We start from the raw sequence: 22,047 nt of genomic DNA on the forward strand, positions 1-22,047 counted from the left end.
TAACATCTCTATGGAGGTCAAATTTGTGATAAACCAATCTCAATCACGATTTCGTTATTAAACTTATAAAAGAATTGGAAAGCACAGAAAATAAAAGATACAAGAATTTTTATGTGATTTGGTAAACGTGCCTATGTCCACGGACTCAGGAAGTCATTCTACTATAAATTTCACGGTACTTCCTCTCCTCGATCTCCCCTTTTTCTCATCTTCTCCCTCCCACTTTAATAATAGTCTATAACCTTTTAAATAGAAAAATCCTAAAAAGAATTTTAGTTAGAATTTAATTATTACTAATCCTATTATCTCTTATTCAACTTAATAATTATTTAAAAAAAGAAAATAATTTTCTTCAATCAAAATTCTTCTCAATAAAATAGAGTCATCTTCAAATAATACTGATGCGTGTTTGATAATGCAAATAAATGATCTAGATAAGAGATGATTTTATATACCTCCACAATCTCCATAGGAGATACTCTAAATATGATAAAAGTCGTGCACAGGTGAGATGATGGTGACATGTACCAAAACAAAAGGTTGCATAAGAGCTTGTGTTGGGTAATGTGAGGCAGGGGAATGCGATGCAAAATGCTTTGCAGTCATAGTGGTAACTTGATTAAAACCTATCTGCGTCTACAAATGTTGATCATCATCTCACATTTGTATCCCTCTCGCATCCTCTCTAATAGAATAATAAATGGGTGGGTTTAATAAGAGTGGGTGGTTGTGGTTTGCTAATCTTTCATCCTTTTTGTATTATATTTGAGCATCTCTTCAACTTAACCTTTATTAAAAAATTTGGTCCAATTAGTACTAACCCAATCCAATTATATATTAATGGCATTTCTTTGGCCCATTAGTCCAATTAAAACCCAGGGACAAGAGGCCTGGCCTAATATCCATTGGTTCAGCTGACAACATCAGGGAAACATTCTCCTGGTTTGACTTAAGGCCTGCACCTCATAGGACACGTGGTTGTTTCATGTTCATTAACCTGCTTAACAGCCTCATTTGTTTCACAACTCCTGACTAGGTCTAGCTTTCAATAGACCAGATGATCCGAAATCCCGCTGTCCTGATCCAATAACATTGGATCTTTATGCATTGATGTTTCAGATTCAGATAAAGATCCAATCCGATAAGATTTTGATCCAATATCTATTAGATTTGATCTGGATTAATCATATCCCGATCCGATAAATAATTAGAAAGTATTTAAACTATATTAAATATATGAAGTTTATTCAGATTTTGTATGTCAAACCGGATATGGCCTTACTGGACTCAATCCAATTGTTATTGGATCGGATCTGGATCTTTATAGTTAGATCCAATAAAAACCTAATCGAAGAGGAGTCTATACCTATCAGATCATTTCCAACTAAAAGTCTGAATCTTATCGGATTCGTACCAAATTGACCCCAATCCAATCCGAACCCGTTCCATTGACAGCCCTACCCTTGACTCATGTCAAGAAAATGCCCATCCCAATTATTTCTTAAGTAGTGTAAGCCTATACTTGGTTTGTATTGGGCTTATTATTATACATCTCAGACGCCTTTAGGCCCAATAAGAGATGGGAAAGGAATATTCTCCTGTTGTCCATGGACTACACCTTTCGACCTGATCTTTGGCCCTGACTTGCCCTCTCTTCGTTTGCAATAGTGGGTCCCAACTTAATTTAATCAGGTCAATCTATCCATGGTTGATACCAATACATATGCAACGATTCCAGCCACGTGCACAGAGTACAAACTACTGTCTTAATGCAGAAAGCTTAAAGCCTTCCACTTGTCAAAGGAGCTAAATAACCTTAGATATTATGGGAATACAAGACTAAGCCCGAATCCTACCATTACCATGGTTAGATTCATATTTTAGGCCCGTATACTTATCGGGATGGTTCTACAAAAATGGTTATAGACATTGACCCAAAACTCTCAAATTGGTCTAAACAGTTGGACCCTGGTTCAATTTGGTTGGATTACTTTAAATTTACTTGAAAGATTATAAATGTGTATATATAGTTTTCCTAAGTTATCATCAGTAAATCGCACACTCCTTCCGCGTAATAGTCCCATCTTGCAAAAACCTTGAGACCTAGACGAATAAATCATGTATAGGCGCCTCAAGTCCTTGAAATCTATTTTGACCTAGATGAAGGACGAGGAACGAAGGACAACCAAATCCTAATTCTTTTCTGCGTCAACTGGATTTAATCCATCGAAGGAAGGTATATCAATAAGACTTGTTTTCTGATTTTTGGGGATTTTATTTTGTTTTTGTCTTTAACTATTGAATTTGTCCGTCTTTTCCTTTGATTTTTTCTAATAAAATCATAAAATTATGTTTTTTTTTTCTTGAAATAAACAAAGATTCAAGATGGATTGTTCTTGCATTTTCTTGAAATAAATAAAGATTCAAGATTGATTTTTTTCTTCTTCTTGACTAGATCAAAATATGGGTGCGAAATTATCTATTCTCCCAATTTTTTTAATGTTGTTTGGAAACATTGAAGATGAAGATTAGGAAGTTATCAAGTTACCTGAGGAATGGTAACAGAAAAGGAAATATAGATGGTGATCACGAAGAAAAGTTGGAGCCGGATTAGGAATCAACTGGGTTTTTATGTGTTAATTGTGATCGAAAATATAGAGATGAGACTGAAATACAAAATCATAATAGGACAAAGCATTATACACTTAGAGAGGAGTGCCAAAAGTGTGTGAACATCTTTCAGAGTAAAGAAATTGTTGCAGTCCACAACGCAGCAGCTCACCCGAAGGGTCGCCTGCGGCATTCGTAAACCAAAGAAGAACAGGGGCAAAAAACGGCATCGATGAATGCTGGGGGAATGAGACCAATATTACATAATGGATGACAATTTTTTTAATTTTTTGATTGAATGGTTTGATTTTTTTTATTTTTTTTTTTATATCCTTTTGTTTGCCTTTTGGGTCACTAGTTTTATTTGGACCATCTGTTCTTTTTAATTGGTATTCTTGTGTGGCAACATCTTGTTTTTGAGTCATCTTTAATTCTCTTTAATGGGTATTCTTGTGTAGCTCTTGTTTTTCGACCATCTTTAGTTCTTTTTAATGAGTATTCTTGTGTAGCATCTTCTCATTGCTTGGCATTGGATGTTGAAGGTCGTTGCTGTACGTGGAGACAAAGAGTTTAGTCTAATTGGACTAAATTAAATCAAAATCCCAAAATTATAGAAATAATTATTGTGGGTGAAAATCTTGTCCAATCTCATTAATTTTCTGGTAAAAACCTGCAAAACACGGGTTAGAAAAAAAATTGTGGTGCACTGCATCCACGCCTTGACACATGATAAGAGTAGATGGGAATTCAATTGGAAAAATACGTGTTACATGGGGATGACCTCCACTTTAAATAATGAATTGAACTTTCAATTCTACCTATCGACAAATTAGGAAGAATCCTAATTGGAGGATGCCATTTCTTGGATGATGCTTGCAGAGGGTTAGATCAATAAAGCATCTAGACCCTACACGTGTCTAGATATTAGATTAGTAAAAGATCAAAACTAATTGATTTTCTCCTTGGTGATATCCAGGATGCCCAGATCGTCTAAAGGGCAGAGCTCGAATGTTAGCTATGCCCAAAGGTAAGCAGTACTTACTAGAGATCCCTACAGATCAGGGACCTCGAGGAGATTCTTTATTTGATGAGATTTCTCAGAAAGAACTATAATTAAATGAGACCTAGATAGAGGGGACTTCGAAAGATCAAAGAGTCCATTATTGATTAACAAGAGAGTTGACTTTATCATCGGAGAGTTTTTTATAGATACCACATCGGTATCACTATCGTCGATTGGAAGAAGTGAGGAACACGAGACGATCGAGAGGAGCTAAATTGTAAGAGATAACAAAAAATCACCTCTACAATGCCTAAAACAAAATTATTATTATTTTTAATTATTTTTTGAATATGAGTTCATATATGAAACTTAGAAGGCTGTGTTATTGGATTGCCAATGTGGTAATCCATATGGGCCCAACCACCCTTAATGAGATTTCAAATCTTACTACGTTCCAATCTTTTAGTGGGATTCTACTTTCTCCCTTTTTAGTGTTACGCTAATCCCTTGTGGGACCTAGAATTTTAATTAATACTTAAAATACAGTAAAAGTGTGGAATAGCCAAACCAACCCTAGGGTTGGAAAGCTTATATCATGTAACGAACATATTGTTTAGGAAACCAACACTTCAGTAGGACTACAAAATAAATTTTATTAAACAATAACCGAAGTTTGATAAAACGAGTTTTGAGAATAGGATTGCCAACATAGTTTTCCCAAGTTATTATAGCTAGTGGGAGTAGGAAAAATCTACCCGAGTTTGAATGAGAGATGATAACTCCAACTTCAATCCATATCAAATCTGAATTTGATGCATCCTTGGGGCTACGGTAACACGATGTTCCATCGCAATAAGGGGATATGATAAGCCCACACAAGATGGATTGATCCCCAAAGATATGGGTAGGTCATCTATCTCACAAGAATGATCTGCATTCCACCATTTTATGGAGCTATTAGGCCAATCAATCATGTGTGTTGACATGTTATCATGCAATATTGTTACTCTTGACATAAGAAACATGTGACGTGCTAAGGTAGCTAATTAATCCACTATCAAGCATTTGTAAAAATCAATAAATGTCTTACCAACCAAATAATTCTTGATAAATTTAAATATTCTAAATCCTATAAATAAGAGTTTCTTTGAAATCAGAGGTATGTAATGTTTTCTATACTCTAAATCTATATTATATTAGATTTTTAATTGAGCTGATTGCAAGAATGTGACTGCAAATCCCCCATTGAAAAAGCAAAGAACAATTTACCTCAATTCTAATTGAGAAAAATATAGTAAAGCAAGATTATGATTTCACACCCACGAACTATCATGATTTGCTTCTAACAAATATAAAATTCACTAGAAACCGATGGCTCATTAACTGAAATAACAAAATCGGGTGGGACCACCGGTTTGGTTCAAGATGGCGTCATAGGTTGGACGGACGCCGCTTCTACAGTGTAGTATTGCTTTGTCCCTCCTTTACGTCTGGACCACACACTGTTCGTCAAATGCGTGTTGAGGGATGGGTACTTTGGTCATTTAGCCTGACTTTTTCAAACAAGATTTTCTTTTACACAGCACACTGGTCCTAACTCCTCCGTTTATATACCGGCTACTCCCTCTTACATGATGAGAAACCTATTCGTTTACAAATCAGAGAGTCAACTCGGTTGTCCACCGAGTCGAATCATTATTAGCTGGAATGGCGTTCTACAACCAATTTCCAGTAGTATTGCTAATTCTTGTATTCTCTGGCTTAATTACCACCATCACATGCCATGCTTTCTCCATAAAAGAAACCACAGTGCGTGATATCCATATTGGGTTCAAGCAAAATAAACTCACTTCGAGACAACTCGTTGAGTTCTACCTGGGTGAGATTCGGAAGCTCAACCCGCTTGTTCATGGTGTGATCGAAGTGAATCCGGATGCATTGTACCACGCCGACATGGCTGATAGAGAGAGAAAAGCGAAGGCGCCTGGATCGGGTTATGGGCTACATGGTATTCCAGTTCTGCTCAAAGACAACATTGCAACTAAGGACAAACTCAACACCACTGCAGGATCGTTCGCGCTCTTGGGATCGGTTGTGCCTCGAGATGCGGGTGTTGTGATGAAGTTGAGAAAAGCTGGAGCAATAATCTTGGGAAAGGCCAGCCTTAGCGAGTGGGCTAGCTTTCGTTCGCTCAATGCGCCTAATGGTTGGAGCTCCAGAGGCGGTCAAGGACTCGTAAGTTTAAATTCTGCCAATAATCTTAGCTCCCACTTCAATGCTTTTGATGATGGTCTTAACACCTGTGTTGGATAAAAAGAGGCTTGGGTACAAAATATCTTCTATGTATGATTAGTGATAAATTAGTGGACCAATATCAAGTGCTTGATAAAATTGGCTAAAACACTCCAATATTCTTAGAGTGGTTGATAATATGACTCCCTCCCACGTGGCACACTCGATCGACTCCCCTGACGTGGGGTGTGCCAGAACCATAGAGTTTATGCCTCGAGATACACAACAACATCCCCATAAATCCGTGCAGTTGTGTATCCCGATGAAAGGAAATCTATGGTTCTGGCACACCCCACGTCAAGGAAGTTGATTAAGTGGTATGGACTTAAATTTGATGCGTTCCAACAGTTCTAGGCCTTTTAGAATGTTTGCTAAAGCTTATTGGTTTAGATTGCTAACATGGGCTCGCTCATTTAATTGTGATTCTAGACTTAGAATGTAGTAGCCAAAGTATGCTAGAATCAATTGGCTTCGTGTTGATCATCCACTTGACACACTGTGTCAATGTATTAAAGTTGGACTTGATATTTGTTTTAATAGAGCAGTTGCCTTGATGCCTGCAGAATCCTTATGTTTTATCGGCAGACCCGTGCGGTTCAAGCAGCGGATCAGCAATTTCGGTGGCAGCGAACATGGTGGCAGTGTCCTTAGGAACAGAGACAGATGGGTCCATCATCTGCCCTGCGGATTCTAACTCGGTTGTGGGCATAAAGCCTACTGTTGGACTCACAAGCCGAGCCGGGGTCATCCCAATTTCACCAAGACAGGATACCATTGGGTACGTGATGTAGTACTTTTTCTTTTCTTCATGTGTTTTTTTTTTGGAAGGTGATTCTTCTCTTCTTCGTGTGTTTGTGTGTATATGTGTTAGGATGCATAAATTACCCTACAGTTAAAGCATGTGCTGGGGGACTAGACCAGGACACACCCATTGATGAGTCTCCAACATGGGATTTTCAGGGCTAGATCAGCTTTTAAATCATAATAATGTGGGTGTACTATATTATCTGAATTCCATTAAGATATATAATCAAAGGCTGTATATTTTGCACAATTATGTTTTCAATGGAAGTGCTTCTATGGAATCACATATCTTTGAATCCCTTCTATAAGAATTGCATTTGAAACATTGATTGTCTTTAAGGAAGTACATTTTTGGGATGTAGAACTCTTACAGAAATTGTATGTCATTTGGTGAAATCAATTAAAAACCAGCTTCTTGATTCGGCATGAGTCAAGATACAGTCATGGGTATTCTCATTGTTAGCTGAAAACAGGGGCAAATTTGTTCCAATTCCAATAATTTTCATTCCATCCAATTTCCCACAAAAGTGAGTTTGGACTAATTTTTTCGTTTTAATACGAATCAAAATGGCAAGTGCTCAACAACATCATTTTGACTATGATTTTATTTTATTTTTTGATGTGAAAATGTTATGCAACCATATTAATGACGTAAAAAATTTCCTCTGCAGGCCCATATGCAGGACAGTATCAGATGCAGTTTATGTACTGGACGCGATTGTGGGTTTTGATTGGAAAGATGCTAATGCAACTCGAGAAGCATCAAGCTTTATCCCCTATGGTGGCTATCAGCAGTTTCTCAAGCCAGATGGGCTCAAAGGGAAGAGATTGGGTATAGTGAGGAATCCCTTCTTCAATTTCCTTGAGCAAGAGCCAGCCATCGCCCAAGCTTTCGAGTACCATTTCAACACACTAAGGTAACATAGTACACTTGGATTACCAGACTCAAAATACCTAGACCCGTATAATCATCAAGATTAATCCAATGGGGTGGACCATCTTGATCAATGAGGCTTCTAAGGGATGCCCGATCTATTAACCATGTTGATCAATGAGGTATTAGGCCACATACACTATGTAGGAATAGGCTTAGTCCATGGTAATGATGTCCCAAAGTATCTTAATATATAATTTTTGTGTTTTTGATTACCTCCTTAATTTGGCAATAACATATTTTCCTCAATTTTATTTTACCAAATTCTCTACATAAAGGCAAAAAGGAGCAATTCTTGTCGACAATTTGGAAATAGACGGAGTCAATGTCATCCTGAATGATACTGTGAGTGGTGAAGCTATAGCATTGGCTGCCGAGTTCAAACTATCCCTGAATGCATACCTAAAAGAGCTAGTCGCCTCTCCAGTGAGATCATTGGCAGACATAATAGCCTTCAATCAGAAATTCTCAGATTTGGTACGAATATTTCAAGCTTCTTGATTGTTGGATGAAATTTTAATCAAATTGTGAAATTATCCAATATTTAATGACCAATTTTCTTTTATGGGCATTCAGGAAATGACCGATAAATTTGGTCAGGACATATTTTTTTTAGCTCAAAGCACAAATGGGATCAGGGACATTGAGAAGAAAGCTTTGATGAATTTGGCGAGATTGTTAAGAGATGGGTTCGAGAAGTTAATGATGGAGAATAAATTGGATGCATTGGTGACTCCTGGTGCAACAGTTGCTCCTATTCTTGCCATCGGGGGATTCCCTGGAATTAGCGTTCCAGCGGGGTATGGAAGGAAAGGGGTGCCATTTGGTATCTGTTTCGGGGGGTTACGAGGATCAGAACCAAAGTTGATAGAGATTGCTTACGCTTTTGAACAAGCAACAAAGATCAGGAAGCCTCCTTCCTTCCAACCTGGAGGTCTTAAGAAGGGTTTCACTTCATTCTCTTGAAGATGTATTTACTTAATCCTGCAACTTGGGTTAGATCTCAAGCAAACATGTTAATCATTTTATGCTTACTATTTGTGAACTATTCAAGACAATTTCAATTGATGATTTACTAATTTTGAATGATACATTAACTTGGCTTGGATTTTTTGCAACTCCTTTTGCCAAAAAAAAGTTATTAGAGATTTTAGCAGAACAAAACATCCTTACTAAGATGGTTTAAAGGGTTGTTGACACTCAAATTTTGTTCAAAAATTTCTCCCCCAATACATTTGAACTTATTAATTATTATGGTCATTTTTGTCAAAAATGTATTGAATTGCAAATGCACAACTTCCATAACTACATATTCTTTATTTTCGATCATTGGTAAGTCTGTTTTTAATGACTTTGGTAGCTTAGTGTTGGGGGAATTGAACCTAGTGGTATCATTACCCATAGACTCACGAATGAAGTTAGCTAGCACCTGCAAAAAATTAGTGTGGTCACATAATCCTATTTTTAATGAGATGAGTAACTCAGTGCTGACGGAAATTAATTTGTAAAATTACAAAAATGCCTTTTAATCTTCAATATTATAATGAGATACTTGGTTTCATCGACAGCCCTACACGCAAATGAGCAACCACGTCACTTTGGCATGGAGCACTTGGTCTCAGTAAAGTGCCATCACGTATCTAATCAAACAAATGTTAGCCTTCTTGGTTCCTAAACATGATATGCACCCAACATTTCATGATATACTAAGAGACTTCAAAGTCTATAAATAGGAGCACATTTGAAGGCAAAGATAATTTTCTTGAATCTAAGCTCTTACTCTATCGGAATTTATATTGACTTGGTCAAGTATAAACCAACAAAACTAGGGTAATCATCAACCAAACCAGATCAATGATGAAAGAATCTAGGGTAATAATCAGAGACTAGAATTTAAGAAAAATAACATAATCTGACTCCCTTCTTTTTACGCTCCCTTCATAGAATTATTGATCTTAATCAAGATATGAAAGGATAAATCTTTATGAATTTGTACAGTTCTATGAAGGGATCGTGTAGAAAAAGAGAGCCAAATTATCAAGACTCTTTTCAAAAAGACTAATGATAATATGACGCTCTCTTTTTAGATGCCCCCATACGCTCTTTGACCTGGCAATTACATAATTGTAAACCTTTTTCTTGTGTATCTCAAAGCAAATGATCTAGGATTTTGTGATGGGGGTGTCGGAAAAAAAGACTCTTCCAAAAATCCAAAAGTTACCAAAGATTTCAAGATTTTCCATGCCAAATACGGTAAGCTCCATTCATTAGCTCTGCTCATTCAAATACCCCTCTACATTTTGGTCATTTTTTAAATGCCTCCATCTTTTAAAACAGATGCCACACCTCTTTGACTGCGTTTCCCCCTCTCATTCCCAAAAAATTGTTTTTACTTTTCTCTCAATTCTTTAGCCATAAAGTTTTCTGAGTGTTTTAAACAACCCTCTTAGTTTTGGTGAATATTTGAGATAACGCTATGTTTTAAAACTGATGAGATGCTTCTTTGACCTTCTTGCCCTCATCCCTCTCCCCCTCCCCCTCCCCCAATGACATGCCCCTTGTTGCCCCTTAAATTTTTGAGAGATTTAGACACACCTCTATATTTTAGTGAATGTTTGAGATACACCTATTTTTTCAAATTGATGACATGCCCCTTATTCATCCTTTCCTAACTAACAAAAAATCGTCTGAATACCCTCTTTTTCAACTTATGACCATATTTTTAATTTGTTTTTTTATTCCAAAAACTAATTATCTTCAAGTTCTTCAATCTTTGGAATAATTATTTTAATCTATTTAACTTCATTTTCAATCTGTCACTGGTCTTATTCCCTAGTTGAAAATCCTAAAATTTTCTATCAAAATATCGCATGCCATCTTTAACTCCAAAAATCCTATTTTCTTCTTTATGTTTGAAGGTAAAAGTAAACTAATCTCAAGGCAGAAAACTATGAAAAAAAAATAATTTACCAAATATATTAAAGATGATTTATTTTGGAAAGAATCAAAATGCCATCTAGTCATTTTGGTGAATATTTGACGTACCCTACATTTTTTAAGTTGACGACATTGCCCAATTGAATTAGGATTTCTTTCATATACTAAGGAAAAATGACCTAACTACCCAAATTTTCAACTTCTAAGCCAAAACCTTCAAATAATATCCCTAATACCATTTCTCTTCAAGTTTACAAGTTAATTATAGTTTGCCCCCAAGAAGAAAATCCTGGCTCTACCCCTATTTGCATGAAAACGTTACAGTTTCCAAATACCTGTCAAATATAGTATGCGCCCTTAATTAGCTCCGCACCTAAACGTTATAGTTTTCGAATGCCCTTTACTATCATCCCTATCCTTGTTAGCAATCTCCCGTTTAATTCTTGAAAAATTCACAAATTTTTCGTTTTTTAAATGAAAGTATTATTCTCCAGATTATTGAGCTATTATAAATAATTCATGGATTTTAAGTTTGAAAAGAATATAAAACACGATTTTTACGACTTTTATGAATTTTTATAAAATTCGGTGGAAAAAAAAAATACTACTATAACTTGTTGTATGTTACAAAGTGTAAACTTGTAAGTTATGAAGTGTAACACAAGTTGACTTTGAAGTGGCCATGCTTTGAAATTTTGGAGGAATTCACATTTTTACGTGACAAATGTCCTTTTTATCTTTAAAAAAAATAATGACATGAACATCTACATTTATTTGAATTTACACCTTGATTTTCTAAATTGATGATTTGTCCCTTGACTTTCATCTTTTTTTAAAGATCAATGGAACAATAAGCTCAATGTCCTCATTATCACCAACATCCTTATTACCATCACTTTTATCATCACCATTGACATCACCATCACTATTATATAGCCAAATTTTTTATTTTTGAATTTTTGCCGTAGTATTCGAAATTGCTAAGAAGGGTCCCTATTTCACAGCTTAGCACATAACTTTCAAAACAGCAAATCTCTGTTCCTATGAGTATCGTCCCTCTCCTCAATGGTACAGACCGTTAGATGGCCTTTGCTAATATTTGTAATTAGAATCTCAAGGTCCATCACCGTATGTGATGAAAATTATCTGACGATATATTACTTACTACAAAAATCCGTATTTTTTAAGGCAACAACATAAATTCTAAATTAATACTCGTATCAATAGATATGGAAAGTATCTGCCCTTCATCCTACCTTCAACACGTGGAACAAAATTGACCGTGGATATGAAATTCACATAATAGAAGCCTTTTATCTCCTAAATGGCTAAATCTCGATACAATGCTTTTTTAGTAAGTTTTTTTTTTATTATACATATATGTAACCTCTAGCTAGAAATAACATTGAAGAGTGGAGAGAAGAAGGAAAAAAAAATGCAAGGAAGGTTGTTTGTTATCTATGCTTTGATTCTATGTCTCTCAGTTGTATCTGTGAGGTGTGACTACCACAAAGAGAGCGCACATCATGGCTATAAGAAGGAGAAGTTGACTCATCTCCACTTCTATCTCCATGACATTCTTAGTGGCAAGAACCCAAGTGCAGTGCAGGTTGCCGGACCAAACAACACCGACGACAATTCTGCCACACCGTTTGGTACAGTGTTCGCTATCGATGATATTTTAACCGAAGGACCTGAACCAACATCGAAAGTAATCGGTAACGCTCAAGGTCTCTACCTGTCGTCGGGAAAAGATGTATTGACACTAGTGATGTATGTTGATTTTGGGTTCACTAGTGGTAAATTCAATGGTAGTTCGATCAGTGTGTTTTCGAGGAATCCGATTTCAGAGGGAGATAGAGAGCTAGCAATAGTAGGAGGGAGAGGAAAGTTTAGAATGGCTAGAGGGTTTGCAAAGCTTAAGACACAATTCTTGAATGTCACTAATGGTGATGCCATTATTGAGTATCATGTGACTGTGTTACATTATTGAAAACTAGGTTTTGGGTTCTGGATGTTTTCTCATATTGAATAATAATTAAGGAGATATTTTAGTGTTTATTTCTATAGATTGTACGCATTTGAGAGCAAATTATTTCTTGTTTTCCTCAGTAAATTATTGTAATTATATCATTATATTTCCTGATTTATTTGTCGTGGAGCAAAATTTTGTGTATGGTTGGATTTAATATGTGATTTTTTTCATTTTATGCTTAGAATTTTTTTTATATTACATGTTTTGCATTGTGATATGGTGTAGTAGAGGACACCATATCATATCTATTGAGATTAAGATAAGGTTAAATTGTTTTGATTGAGATTTATTAGGAATAGAATTCATATCTAGATATGATTTGATTTTTATAATACCTTACTAGGATTAGAATAATTACTATCTAAGAGAATCAATAATATCCCATTCTTATGTACATTGTTACTGTATAGATGATTTTGTGATGCACCTCTAGCCCTTGGCAGATTAAGTACCTTGGCTGGCTTTCTAATGGGGTGTTAGCAAATAATTTCTATTTTGATGTAAGAATATCCTCGTCACAGATTTATTTCCTTATTTAAAAAGATTAGCATTTATCAGAGTAATTGTTTTTTAACCAACACCGATTTAACATGTATTGCTTATGACATAAGTGATAATAATAAGAGAAATTTTCTCTCTGCCCATGGTAAAAAATCAAAATTTCCTAAGACAATCATCTTGTCACATTCAAAAATATGATCCAATACAAAAGTATTGTAAAGGATGAAATTCTAGAAATTTCAAAAAAATAAAAGTTATTTTTCATTGTTGTATTTTAATTTTAAATTTAGATGCTCGGTAGCCGTCCATTTTCAACATGATTGATCAAGCTCGAATTTTTTTTTTTTTCGTTTTTATTTTACCATGAAGTTTTTCACGAAATCTAGAAGGTTGTGGTGTTTAATTGCCAATACGATAATCCATGTAAATCTTTTGAAATTTAAAAATAAAGATTTTTAAGTAATGGATGTGTAGACAAGAGAGAGAAATTTTCTTCTTATTACTTACTTGAGCCACATGCTAAAATAGTGTTGGTCTGTGAAAAAACAATCACTCACATTTATCCACTTCAACGTGACTCACAATTTATTTATTTAGCATATTTCATTGTCCCATGAATCCTTTCCCAATTTTTCGGATGGTCATAAGCAGAGTGGATGAGATTTTTCATCATATCCTTACAATTATTATTATTACTATTATTGTTGTTGTTGTTTGAATGACACATCAACCGTTTGGATTTTTTTTTTTCCATTCCCTTTTGTTTGCAGAGTTGAGTACAATAGAGCTAAATTAAATCAAATCCCAAAATCTAATAGTATTAAATCAAATAGAAAAGCTATTGTCTATTCATTTCAAGTCACGGTACAAAATAGTAAGGAGGAAGATGGATGAATGGTCAATTGATCAAACCCTTAATTAAGGGTATTTCTGTTATTTTATATTTTGAGGGTATTTTGAACTTTGAATAATCTCTTTTAATGGAGAAACGATTTAGATAACAACTTGACTAGGTCAATGAAAGTCCAAGTGGCAGATCACATCTTGCATTTCGACGGGATGACCCTAATTTCACCTATTTCACAAGGGGGTAATACAAGTTTGCCCAAAATTAAAAGAAGGCTGAAATGAAAAGAAGGAAGTTTTCTCCGGATCAATTTTGTTTCCTAAACGACAGTTTCCTTGGGGAATATCTTTCCATCCAAACCCTATCATTACTCTATTTCTAATTACAAAAGAATCCATCATTTTATGGAAACTCCATAAATGCTAAAATTACTCGTATCTATGAAGATGGAAATTATCTGCCTTTCATCTTACATCCAACACGTGGAACAATATCGACAGTGAATATGAAATTCTATAATAAAAGCTTTGATTCTCTAAATATTCGATGTGTTTTTTTTTTTCCCCCTTTTTAATAAGTATTCTATTCATACAATGTAACGAAACCTCTTAGATGTACGTAACAAAGAAAATTGAAGTAAAGAGAAGAAGACCAAGAAAATGCAGGGAAGATTGTTTTTCCTATGTGCTTTGATTGTGTGTGTCTCAGTTGTATCTGTGCGATGTGACTACCACAAAGAGAGCGCACAAAATGGTCAAATGAAGGAGAAGTTGGCAACAACCCAAGTTCAGTGAGGGTTGGCCGACCAAACAACACCAACCATGACAAATCTGATCCCGCACCATTTGGTACAGTGTTCGCTATCCATGATCTTCTAACCGAAGGACCCTAAGCAACGTCGAAGGTGATTGGTAACGCGCAGGGTCTCTACGTATCGACTGGAGCAGATATATTGACACTAGTGATAGATAGAAAATGAAAGAATGTATTTCTGAAACTCTAAACTCATAATATGAGATAGAGATGAATTGTATTTATCTTAGAGTAATTTTACAACCAATAGCCAGCTGTTATAACAGTTGGCATAACAGAAATAACAAATCTGACTGTTACAATAATAACTGACTCTAATCAGATTGGGATTGGTTAAGATTACATAGCTGTTACTGTAACTATAGAGTAACTAATCCTTCTTCTTGCTTCCCATCCCCCCTCAAGCGAAAGGGTCTAGGAACGAGGCAAAGGTGTGACTTTAAGGACATGAACCTGGAGCTTGTGAGATGCTTCGTGAGCAAGTCTGCTGGTTGAGCTTCAGTTGGAACAAACTGGAGGAGAACTTGTTGCCTAAGAACTTGATCTCGAATGAAATGAAGATCTATTTCAATGTGCTTTGTTCTAGCATGAAAAACTGGGTTTTTGGCCATATAAGAAGCACTTATGTTGTCATACCAGAGAATAGGAACTTGAGCAACTGTAACACACAACTCTTTCAGCAATGCTTGAATCCACACTATTTCTGCAGTAGCTATGGCCAGCCCCCTGTATTCGGACTCTGCACTGCTTCGAGAAACAACTCTCTGTTTAGAAGCTGACCAAGAGATCAAGTTTTGTCCAAGATAAACAAGATACCTACTAGAGCTGCGTCTATCATCAGGATTTGCGCCCCAGTCTGCATCTGAGAATGCTTCAATAGTTAGACTTGAGGATGGCTGTAGGCGAAGACCTTCAGTCATAGTGCCTCGCAAATACCGGAGAATACGTTTGACAGCAAGCCAATGTGTTGTTGTAGGCTGTTGCATAAACTGGCAAGCCTTGTTAACAGCAAAGGCAATGTCAGGACGTGTGATAGTTACATATTGTAAGGCACCCACTATACTTCTATACATCTTAACATCCTCCATCAGCTCTCCATCAAATTTAGATAAGGTCTTCCCGATTGCTCCTGGAGTTTTGGCTGGTTTAGAAGCAATCATTTCTGTGCGGTGAAGAAGATCAGAGATGTACTTAGTTTGGCTAAGGTGCATTGATCCTTGATCATATGATACCTCTATGCCCAAAAAATAGGACAGATTCCCCAAATCTCGCAAGGCAAAGGCAGAATGGAGCTTTGCTATCAGATTACAAACCATGGTCGGAGAGCTTCCTGTTATGATTATATCATCGACATAAACAAGGACAATAAGTGTTGAAGTTTTACCAAAATGAGTAAACATAGAGCTGTCTGTTCGAGAGAAATTAAATCCCCATTGTAAGAGAGCAGTACTCAACTTTGTGAACCAAGCCCTTGGTGATTGTTTTAGGCCATACAAGGCTTTGTTTAATTTGCACACTTTGGTTGGATATTGAGAGTGAACAAAACCTGGTGGTTGGGCCATGAATACTTCTTCTTCGAGGTCCCCATTCAAGAAGGCATTGTGAACATCTAATTGCCGAATAATCCAATTGAAGCTGAGAGCTACTGTTAGAACAATGCGAATGGTGGCTATTTTAACAACAGGACTGAAAGTTTCAAAGTAGTCTAGCCCATGAGTTTGGTTAAACCCCTTTGCTACCAAACGGGCTTTGTATCTCTCTATACTTCCATCAGGTTTATGCTTGAGTTTGTAAACCCATTTACATCCTATAACATTAGAACCAACAGGCAAATCGACAAGATTCCAGGTATTGTGTTTGTAAAGAGCAGCTAACTCATCTTGCATTGCTGAAATCCATTTGGGATCCTTGAGAGCTTGTTTTAAAGTGGATGGTTCTGTGGTCTTGACTGCTGTGAGATCTAGAATTTGCTTCTTCTTGGTTATACCTCTCATGGCCCTGGTAGTCATTCGTTGAACTGGAGGAGGTGTAGGAGCAGAAGGTTGAGATGGTGAAGGAGCAATAGAATTATCTGAAGGAGATGTAGAATCAATAATTGGGACTGGAGTTGTGTTTGAGACTGATGTTGAAGAATGAGTAGGCTGAGATGGAAGAGATATAAGAGCAGGAGGTAAAGATTGGGTGTCTACGACAGTCTGTGTGGCCGCAACAAGCATAGATTTCAGGGGATACACACTCTCATCAAAAACAACATGAGGAGTAATATAAACTCTACCAGATTTGTAATCAAGGCACAAGTACCCTTTGTGATTAGGACTATAGCCAAGAAAGAGACACTGAACAGATCTATACTGAAGCTTATGGTTGTTGTAGGGACGAACAAAAGGATAGCATAAACAACCAAATATACGAAGGGACTTGTAGTGTGGCTGTTTTGAGAAAATAAGAGAGTATGGAGAATCAAAATGTAAGACCTTACTCGGCATCCTGTTGATAAGATGGACAACAGTTTGAAAAGCATATTGCCAATACTTAAATGGCATGGAAGCATGCAAAAGAAGAGCTAAACCAGTCTCCACAACATGTCTATGTTTGCGCTCAACTCTACCATTCTGAGCTGAAGTATAAGGACATGAGAACCTGTGTTGAATACCAGCAGCTCGAAGGAAAGGAAGAAAGGCACGAAACTCTCCCCCATTATCAGACTGAAGACATTTAATCTTAGTTTCAAATTGAGTTTCCACCTGCACCTTAAATTGTTTGAAAATAGGCAAGGCTTGATCCTTTGTTTGTAAAGGATAGAACCAGGTATATCGTGAATAATCATCAACAAAAAGAATGAAATATTTACTCCCAAAGGTAGACTTAACAGGAGCAGGTCCCCATATATCAGTGTATATCAATGCTAGTGGCTTAGAAACACGAGAATTAGACAATTGCAGAGGTAATCTGTGGCTTTTGGCTAATTGACATGATGAACAAATCTGATTTTTATTAATAGAACAAGAAATGTTACAGATATTCAAGATTCTGTTAACAATATCAGAATGAGGATGGCCCAACCTATGATGCCAAAGCTGATTATTCGTAACAAAAGAAGAACTATCAGATACATGTTCTTGACAGTTATTAACAGCAACATATGCTTTCTTTGAACTAAAAACAGGAAACCTGTAGAGTCCATTTTCAAGCTTGCCTTGAGCAAGAACCCTCTTCGTAAGTTGATCCTTCACAAAGAAAGAATTGGGATAAAACTCAATCAAAGCATTATTGTCAGAACAAAACTTAGCCACACTTATCAAATTCGCTGAGATGAAGGGAACATGGAAAACTTTTCTAAGATTGAAAGAATGAGAATTAGTTATTAAATCTTTAGAACCAAAATTCGAGATAGACAGCCTCTTACCATTTCCAATGGTCACGCAATCTGCTCCTGTATAGCTGGTGACATTGTTAAGACTAGTAGCATTCTGAGTAAGATGATGGCTAGCACCTGAGTCAAGAAACCAGCTCTCTTCTGCAGGAATGTTAGTGGAGGCAACCATGGCAGGAACATTATTTTGAGTCCCAGGTGATTGAGGATTGTTATTCTGTACTCCTTGAAAAGAAACATCAAATCTATGATAACAAACTTGAACAGTATGACCAAATTTACCACATAATTGGCACTGAGGTCGATCATTCGAGCCGGAATTACCTCGTCCATTTCTGCCTCCTCGGCTTCGACCTCTATTGGAATAGGAATTGGTATTGTTGCCTGTAGTAGTTCCTTGACTACGGCCACCATAGTAATTCTTCCTTCCACCACCTCTGTTATTAGAAGATGATGAAAAACTAGCAGTCATGCCAGAAATATTTTCAATCGAACTTTGTTGTTCTAGACGATTCTCGAAGGATAGCAGTATGCTATGGACTGCTTCAAGAGAGATCGTGTCATCTCTTGTGTTGACAGCAGTAACAACAGAGTTATACTCTGCACCAAGACCTCCAAGAAGATTCATAACCTGATCTTGATCAGATACAGGTTCACCAATTGCTGTCAAGCTATCTGCAGCACTTTTAATTTTCATGATATAGTCTATCATAGACATAGATCCCTTCTTTGTGACTTGTAATTCAAGCCTTAGTTGCATAATACGAGCTCTTGAAGAAGAGGAGAAAATCTTTTCTAACGCTACCCAGGCAGAATGAGAAGAATTGTGGCCAATTATCTGAGCCATGATACCTGGTGTTAGAGAGGAATAGATCCAACTGAGGATGGTGCGATCCTGTCTCCTCCAAGCAACAAAGACAGGATTAATGGCACCAGAACTCAATTCTTTTTCAGGACAAACGGAAGTTCCTTCGATGAACTCTTCAAATCCGTTGGCAAAAATCACATTGTCCATCTGTGATCTCCACAGAACGTAATTCGATCGATCAAGCTTCACTGGCAAGGTATGATTAAGCATCTGAAAGGCAGGGATAGACACCACTGTTGATCCTTGACCAGAACCAATCGAACCTGAGGAAGATGAAGGTTGAGAGCTAGCAGAAGACATGATTAAAAGATCTAAAGCTCTGATACCAAGATAGAAAATGAAAGAATGTATTTCTGAAACTCTAAACTCATAATATGAGATAGAGATGAATTGTATTTATCTTAGAGTAATCTTACAACCAATAGCCAGCTGTTATAACAGTTGGCATAACAGAAATAACAAATCTGACTGTTACAATAATAACTGACTCTAATCAGATTGGGATTGGTTAAGATTACATAGCTGTTACTGTAACTATAGAGTAACTGATCCTTCTTCTTGCTTCTCAGTGATGTATGTTGATTTTGGGTTCACTAGTGGTGAGTACAATGGTAGTTCGATAAGCGTGTTTTCGAGGAATCCGGTCGTGGAGGGAGATAGGGAGCTAGCAGTAGTAGGAGGGAGAGGAAAGTTTAGAATGGGTAGAGGGTTTGCAGAGCTTAAGACAAAGTTCTTGAATGGCACAACAGGTGATGCCATTATTGAGTATAAGGTGGCTCTGTCTCATTATATTGAAAACTTGAGTTTGGATTTTGGATAATAAACAGATTTTTTAGTGTTTATCTCATTAGATTGTATGCAGTTGAGAGCAAATAACATTGTTGGCTTCACCTTGTTTATAAGTTTGAAATTTGCAAATAATATATTAGAGAAGATCGAGTGGCATATATGCTTCGACATATAGTCTTATGAAATGCTGGTTACCACTAAATGAACATTTTTTTTTTTTAAGAAAACAAATACATGTTAATTATAATGTTAATATGACACTTGAACTGGATTAGACAAGGATTTTTAGATGTTTTACCTTTTCTGCCTTATGTATGTCTTAGTTCATTTTACTATCCAAACTTACAATTATTTGTATTTTATTTTAATAATTATTTATTTATTTTATATTTGGAATTTGGATCTTTATATGCTTTTTGTTTTTGTTTAACTTAGATCATTTTTACATTATGATTGTCTTTTAACATCCTTACATATTTAAACACTATTTTGATCAATATTTGAGATGATTAGTGATAATCTGATTACCCCACATGGCAAACTCAATCAATTACCTTGATGTGACAAGTTCAAGAATCGTAAATTTGCGTTCCTTAAGATACATGGCTGCATTTCCCAATGAAAAATTGTATCTCAAGGGAATCGTGTTTCTTGAAGAGCGCAAATCTACTGTTCCTGAACTTGTGTCAGGTAGTCGATTGAGTATGCCACTTGGCATAGTCAGATTATCACAACTCATTTGAGATATCTCATATGTTTTCAAAGTCGTGTTGGAGTAACATTAAAATTGACATTGATTCTCACATTACTAATGTGGAATTGATGTCAATTTTAATGTTACCTCAGCATTTTCCATTTTCAAATTGATAGCATGCCAACTTTGACCTTATTTTGTTTTTTTTTTTTTTTTTTCAGGGGAAAAAAAAACCCCTACACCTTCAACCCATACCCAAGAACCGTTGATGGTAAATTAATTTAACGTTTTTAACCTCATCTTCAACTCATAGTGCAAGTACAAGAAATAAAATCCCGTCTCAAAAATATTATTGAACAATGTAGAATTGCTCCCATCGTCAGATTTTTTTTCTTCTTTTGAATGGAATCTCAATTGATTTTGTTAGAAAAAGGAAATAAACAAGGCGGCTGGGATACAACACCACAAAAACTTACTACATTCTACAACATATCACAAAGAATCTCACTCGAATTCCAAACTCTTCAAATGAACTCCTTTGAAATCCTTGTTCAACTTGCTCCAAAAGTACAGCAACCCCAAAATGTCCAGCATCATTGTATAATGAGAATTCTCCTTTTCCTGGATCACTCTGTTGTTTCTCTCCCTCCAAATCCCTCAGCCTATACAAAAAGATGGCCTACAAGTTTTTCACTTGGAAAATACATTCAGAGTCCATTGTCCCAAAATGGAGAAGATAGGGGACTCACCCCAAATGTCAAATGAAAAGGGCCAATGGATGAGAATGTGAGTATGATATCCCGAGTGCAACCTCTTGACTAGGCAAATACGTGTGTATCCCTGAGAATCAAGAGATCCTTGAGGCCACGAAAACATGCTAAATTGGTCGTCATCCATGTGACGTGAGATAATTCCAAATTTAGATTTAAAGGATAAACTTGAATTGGAAAGGTGTCTACAACTCTACTTCAGCACCACCTGTTCCTAATGACCTAATTCCAAACGAGGATTGATTTTATGAGCCCTATCGAGGGAAATATCTACAATGGATTGTTTTGAGATGAACATAAAGATTTCATCATCATTATAATGGTCTAAATATTAAAAAAATAAAAAAATAAAAATCTAAGAGACTGTAGCAAGTAGAAACAATTGTAAGTGAGCTTTTCTATCAATCTCAGGTTAGGTCGAAGACTTCACATCAAAATAATCAAAGCATATCAGACCAGTTGCGGAACAATTTTATTCTGTAGCGGTCAGGTTAGTGGATGGAGATGGGTTGTTTTACCAGAAATATTTTTTTATCCCAGAAAGTTACCACATTCAAATCATCATGCTGGCTAAGGCATTACATTCAGAGTTATGCTCCACAAATTGTAATCTAGACCTAATCAATTCAATAATTTTTTGCACTACAAGATGAGGGGAATGCTTCCAAAAAGGGGGGGAAATCCCGCATACAGTCCAAACCTCTCAAGAAAAAGGTAGAAGACCCGGTGAGATATCTAGACATGGACCCTAGTGCTTTGGTCAAGAGAGAATAAATG

At 36.3% G+C, this 22,047-nt stretch overlaps 2 protein-coding genes across 5 annotated transcripts; both read left to right on the forward strand.

Annotated features, from left to right (window-relative positions):
• Nucleotides 1–2,043: 2,043 nt before the first annotated feature.
• LOC147407513 (putative amidase At4g34880) lies at nt 2,044–8,734 on the forward strand. Of its 4 annotated transcripts, none has more exons than XM_086436138.1 (6): nt 2,044–2,236; nt 2,456–5,848; nt 6,469–6,683; nt 7,381–7,626; nt 7,922–8,120; nt 8,220–8,734. In XM_086436138.1, exons 2-6 carry the CDS (start codon nt 5,321–5,323, stop codon nt 8,607–8,609), a joined length of 1,578 nt encoding a protein of 525 aa, XP_086292264.1. In that variant the 5' UTR covers nt 2,044–2,236; nt 2,456–5,320; the 3' UTR covers nt 8,610–8,734. The 4 variants fall into 4 exon arrangements, with proteins under 4 accessions (XP_086292264.1, XP_086292265.1, XP_086292266.1 ...); XM_086436139.1 differs by having other exon boundaries at nt 5,415–5,848; XM_086436140.1 differs by having other exon boundaries at nt 5,682–5,848.
• Nucleotides 8,735–12,002: 3,268 nt separating this feature from the next.
• LOC147407514 (Disease resistance-responsive (dirigent-like protein) family protein) lies at nt 12,003–12,645 on the forward strand. Its single transcript, XM_086432846.1, has one exon. It carries the CDS (start codon nt 12,016–12,018, stop codon nt 12,571–12,573), a length of 558 nt encoding a protein of 185 aa, XP_086288972.1. The 5' UTR covers nt 12,003–12,015; the 3' UTR covers nt 12,574–12,645.
• The last annotated feature ends 9,402 nt before the right edge of the window (nt 12,646–22,047 follow it).

Source organism: Akebia trifoliata, chromosome 3, assembly GCF_017979445.1.
Source record: "Akebia trifoliata isolate Shusen 1 chromosome 3, ASM1797944v1, whole genome shotgun sequence".
Lineage (NCBI taxonomy): Eukaryota > Viridiplantae > Streptophyta > Magnoliopsida > Ranunculales > Lardizabalaceae > Akebia > Akebia trifoliata.

Bases quoted from the DNA above. Each gene is read 5' to 3' on its own strand.
- LOC147407513 (XM_086436137.1), top strand. From the start codon at position 5,321: ATGGCGTTCTACAACCAATTTCCAGTAGTATTGCTAATTCTTGTATTC. The intron at 5,849-6,468 runs GTAAGTTTAAAT...TGATGCCTGCAG, and splicing joins CCAGAGGCGGTCAAGGACTC to AATCCTTATGTTTTATCGGC. The intron at 7,627-7,921 runs GTAACATAGTAC...CTCTACATAAAG, and splicing joins TACCATTTCAACACACTAAG to GCAAAAAGGAGCAATTCTTG.
- LOC147407514 (XM_086432846.1), top strand. From the start codon at position 12,016: ATGCAAGGAAGGTTGTTTGTTATCTATGCTTTGATTCTATGTCTCTCA.